Here is a 5,031-nt window from a genome sequence, read left to right as displayed (position 1 = left end):
CCCCCGTCCCTTCCCTCCCCCTGCACCAGTCAGCATCGGGGGAAGGAGTGAATGGCGAAGAACGAAGGAAGGAACTGGGTGGGCGGCTCTGGGCCTTGGCTGGGCATCTGTGCTCTGTCTTATGTGACCCAGGACGAGCGAGCGAGTCCCTCTCAGGTGCACATCCCCGCCAACCGCCATCGGTCCTGAGAAGCCTTCGCAGGGAGGGGCCAGGCTTCCGCTGGAGGCGCACAGGCTGCCGGCCAGGCCCAGGCTGCAGTCCGGGCTCAGCTGTGGCCTCTCAGGCTCCTTATGGGGAGGGAGCTGTGCCCGGGAGCTCCTGGCCCAGGTCCCGGGAAGGGCACACAGAATGCCCACTGCCCCAGGGCTGGGCTGGGCGCGGGAGGGGTTCTGGGGTGCCACCCAGGACGGCTGGCCTGTCCACCGGCAGGCCCTCCACCGCTCACCTTCAGGTCACTCGGGAATGGCCGTCACCCGAGGGCAGGTCGGAGGTTGGGGCAGGATGGCCTGGAGTTTTGGGGGGCAGGGCCGGGCGGAGCGGCTCCCAGGGGTGGGAGGGCACTGACTTCAGGGGCTCCAGGAGGCCAGTGGCTTCCGAGCTTCCGAGCCTCCTTTGTGATGCGGGGGGGGGTCCCCAAGGCGCCGACCCTCTGCTCCCTCAGCGGGTTCCGTCTGGGCTTGGTGTGGGGGAGGGGAGCAGTTCCCGGGGCCCCGGGCCCCCTGCCCAGTGGGTGCCCCTTCCAGAGCCTCTGGCCCTGACCCCCAGCCCCTCCTCCTTTGCTCCTTGACCCCTCAGCCCAAAGGGGAGGCAGCCAGACCCTTCCACGCTGCCACCTGGTGGGCTCCTTCCCCTTCCGTCTCCAGTGAGGGTTCGGGGGGCCCAGCCCAGCGTAAGGGGCGGTGGGGGCCCTGATCACGATGGGAGTGGGCAGGGCTGCCAGGGCTCAGATCCTCCTCTGCCCCCGGGGACTTGAGGCTCAGACCCCAATTCCCAGGGGCCAGTGGCCCTGGCTGGGGTGGGGGTGGGGCTTGGTGGGGCCGGGTCAGAGCTCAGCTGTCCTGCTTCAGGCCCCATGGAGATGGGCCCGGTGGTCGGATCTGTGCCGCGCTCAGCACGGCCAGGGGTGAGCCTGGGGGGAGGGGGGGAAGGGGTGTGAAGGGTTAAAGAAGACAGACAAGAGGATAAAGCTGGGGCTGGGTGGGAGAGACAGCTCCACGGCCTGCAAGCCGAGTCTTTATTTTATAGCAGATTCCACGAGGCAAAGCCAGGGCGGGTCAAGATGTTCACAACGTTCTCCCGGGTTTCGAATCCACTCAGTCACACGCACCTGAACTCTATCAGCTTTGTTTCCTTGCTGCACCTCCCGCAGCCCACATCACTCAGCCACCTGGGGCCACAGGTTCGGACCATACGGTCAAGCTCACAGCCACAGCCTTTGGCTGCAACGGTGCTGGGAGGGACCTGCCCGCTCATTAGTCCGAGGCTTGAACCCGTCCAAACGCTGGGGCCGCTCTCCACAGGCTCCTCCCAGGTCTCCGTCATCCGGCCACCAACTCGGCCCATCAGCCGGGACAGGAGCCGCTCCCCTGCGAGGTCAGTCAGGGGAGAGCGAGGCGGTGCGCGTGTGGGAGAGCTGTGCTCAGGAGACACCCGAGGGAGCCGGGGCGCAGGCAGGGCGGCTCGTCTCCGAGCCGAGGGTCGGGGTGACGGAGAGGTGGGTCGTCACCTCTGAACCCTACAGTCACTGCTTCCGGGTCCCAGTAAAAGCGTGGACCCGCTTCCATAGGTAATGCCTTCTCACCAGGAGCCATGCTTGTTACTGCCTGATGGACTGGAGAGGGGGGAGGGGAGGGGAAACACGTTCCACTCACGATGCCTCCAGTGGCTGCTCCTGGCGTGTGCCGGCCGGGGTCTAACCCGCAACCGGGTGCATCGGGACCGCGCTCTACGACCGGGCCACCCGCCATGCTCACTAGCCATTCTTTTTTTCTTCTTTTTTAAACAATGGCGTGTTATTTTATTTTTAAAAATATTTTTATTGATTTCAGAGAAGAAGGGAGAGGGAGAGATAGAAACATTAATGATGAGAATCATGGACCGGCTGCCTCCTGCACACTCCCCACAGGGGATAGAGCCCACAACCCGGGCCTGTGCCCTGACCAGGAATCGAACTGCGACCTCCTGGCTCCTAGGTCGATGCTCAACCCCTGAGCCTCACCGCCGGGCAGCCGTTCTTTCTAGGACATTCTCGCTATTTGGCTCTCTGGTGCGGCTTCTGTCCCCTGGGTGGCCCGACGGATAACACATTGATGCCAGGAGTGGTCCCTGTCACCAGGCCCTAAGCTAGGATGTGGGGGGGCTTGGTTGTGTCCTGGGGCCTCAGGTCCTTGGCAGGCGGGTCCGTGGCACGTGCATGAGGTCAGCCGTGCAATGGCAGCCGCAGGATGGTGCCGGGCGGCCGAGTTTCCCGGACGCACTTACGGGAGAGACGTACCCGGGATGAGCACTGGAGGCACAGCAAGCAGAGAGCAAAGGCGGCCCCGCGGGAGCCCCATCTGCGCACTCAGGGCTGGCGCTGCCCAGTCGGCCGCAGGCTCGCTCCTCACGCGCCGAGGCAATGCTGGCTCATGCAGACTCCTCTCCAAGTTGCTTGTGAAGTTGGGGCTGATGGGGAAGGAACGGGGCCCTGACACTGGGGAGGGGGCGTCTGGTCCGGCTCAGATGAAGCCGAGAACCTTGAACCCCCGAGTCTGCGGAGCCCCCTTCCCAGTGGAAGCAGCTTGTCCTCCAGCGTCCGAGGAGACCAGCCTCTTCTCGTCACCAACCCCGTGAGGACCTCGCAGGCGTCGGGGGCCTGGGGGGGGGGGCTGATCCTATTCTCCCCCCCCCCCCCGCCACCTGCTATAAGTAGGGCTGGATCTCAGCGTGTGGGGGGTGGGGGTGAAGAGCAAAGGCTGACCCAGGAGGACACAGCCTGTGCACCCCCAAGTTGCAGGAGTTCCCAGGTCCCACTGAGAACCCTGGGGACTCTGTGGGAAGAGTCCAAGGGTATCGGACCCGGGCAGAGGGGTGCCACGCGGGGCTGGCTCTACCAACACGGGCGCACCCGCCGGAGACGCTGAGTGGACTGCGCTGGCTCACGCCAACTGCCCGAGTGACTCTAGCCGCTCGTTGGTGAATGCAATCTGGACCGGACGGTGGTGGATGAACTGGCCCGTCCACTCCCCGGCACCGTCTGGGCCTGGGCCTGCTGGGGGCGCCTTCTCCTTCCGCCACGGGATTGTCCTGTGAGTTGTGTCTGCCCCGGAGTCAGTCAGTCACACAGTATTTCCCTAGGACGGATCCAGGTCACCCGGGCTTTCAGACCCACGTGCACAGAGTTGAGAAAAGTAATCTCGTAGCTTCTTCCAACTTCCTGTTACCCTGTCCTTGTCACCTTTCAACGCCGTGTCTGTAGTGTAAGTGCCTGACATGAAGCTGCTGATGGCCATTTCAAAGGACACGCATCTCCAATAAACATGCTGCCAGCTGTGTGCCAACAGCCACAAGCCAGAAGTTCCCCTTTCAGGAAACTGGGGGCCCAGGTAACTGACCTTGCAGGTGACCCTGCCTCCAGTTCCCCGAGACACAATTCCCTCTCTAATGTGCCAAATCGGCCAATAACCAGGGACCCCAGCCGCCCCGCCTTGACCCAGTGAAGGCGGAGCGCCAGCCCCGAGCTCGCCCTGCGGCCCCGATGTCCCGAGCTTCCAGGACCTGTGAGGAATGAATCTCGTTCCTCAAAGTTCCCTGCGGCTCCTGCTGAGCCGCATCCTGACGGCACAACCACAAGGGCCGCAACGGGGACGTGTCCGTGGAGCCCGCAGGCAGCGCAGGCCCAGGGAGCGCCGGCCTCCCCAGCGCGTGTCTTTGATTTTCCTTCTTTGTTTGCTGGTGGCTCATCTGTTTCACTGTATTTTTGAATAATCACATCTTCGATTTAGTCCTCCTATTTTCCATTCCTCATTTACTCCTTCCTGCTTTTATCCACGCCTTCTGCGTTTGTTCAGGGTCTTTCCCTAACTTCTCGAGTGGAAGGCGTACTTCACTCGTCTTCTGTGTTGCTGCGTAACTTCTTGGGGTTCAACCTCCGTCTGGGACTCTAAGCTGAGTCTCTCCCAGGCGTTGCACTTCCCGGACGGATGGACGACGTTGCCTGGGGCGCTGGGAGCTGAGACCCTCTGCAGGAACCCGCCCCGAGCGGGGGTGTGGCTCCCTCTCGGCCACGAACTTGAACTTGACTGTGACCGTGTGTTGCTGTTGCACCTTCAGCCCCTGCTTCCGAGATGGGACGAGGCTACTTCACGGGGTCTCGGGGGCCGGGCTCCTTGCCTCCCCAGGAGAGAGGGTTTCCAAGGAAACAGGAGGGGGTGTTTCACCCACAGAGGAAGCTCCGTCCCGGCCCCAGCGCGGCCAGACCAGCAAGCAGCCGGCCCTCTGCTCCTCTGTCCGGGCGGCTCTCTGCGCAGCAGGGAGGAGGGGCCACACCGTCACCATGTTGGGTGGTGGGCGTGGGCGCTGGGCTGCCCGGGAGAATGACTCGATGAGGATGGGGCTCAGCCGCAGGCCCCAGCCGGGGTTTCGTCTTTGGCTCAGGCCAGGGTCAAAGGCTGCTTCACGCCGAGGGAGGGGCTGCACCAGCTCCTTAGGGCCACCAGGGCTGGCCTTCGTCCTGTCCAACCTGCTGGCCCCAGGCCAGGGCCTCCAGGGCCCAGCCTTGGGGATCAGGGCGCCATTGCAGGGAGGGGCTCTGGGCTCCAGGCCAGCGTAACTCCCTTCTCTCTGCCGACCCGTCCACCTCAGAGCTGGGAGGGTGGGGTCAGCACCTCCCTGGTTAGGGGGAAAGGACAGGGTGGCCCCGTGGCTGGGCCTGGCTGTGCAGGTCAGTGGAGCCGGCAGCCCGAGGCTGCCTCCCTCCGGATTCTCGCCTTCAGCCTCCTCAGGCCGCAGTGCTCGGGGTCCACCAGGAGCCCGCTCTCGGCCGTCCAGGA

The 5,031-nt window shown here is 64.0% G+C and overlaps 1 protein-coding gene across 1 annotated transcript in view; it reads right to left on the bottom strand.

Moving 5' to 3' along the window:
• LOC102238816 (membrane metallo-endopeptidase-like 1) overlaps window positions 1–3,492 on the bottom strand; it is a 24,590-nt gene extending 21,098 nt beyond the window's left edge. The window contains exons 1-4 of the mRNA XM_014543616.1: window positions 3,424–3,492; window positions 3,143–3,267; window positions 2,496–2,665; window positions 1,426–1,587 (exon numbers count right to left, since the gene is read on the bottom strand). Coding sequence (XP_014399102.1) covers window positions 1,426–1,587; window positions 2,496–2,665; window positions 3,143–3,267; window positions 3,424–3,492 — 526 coding nt within the window. The remainder of the gene's footprint in view (window positions 1–1,425; window positions 1,588–2,495; window positions 2,666–3,142; window positions 3,268–3,423) is intronic.
• Between the last annotated feature and the right edge of the window lie 1,539 nt (window positions 3,493–5,031).

The sequence above is a fragment of the Myotis brandtii genome, unplaced genomic scaffold, assembly GCF_000412655.1.
Source record: "Myotis brandtii unplaced genomic scaffold, ASM41265v1 scaffold1095, whole genome shotgun sequence".
NCBI classification, from domain to species: domain Eukaryota; kingdom Metazoa; phylum Chordata; class Mammalia; order Chiroptera; family Vespertilionidae; genus Myotis; species Myotis brandtii.
The sequence above is the reverse complement of the archived record's forward strand: the minus strand, read 5'-3'. Positions and strand labels throughout refer to the sequence as shown.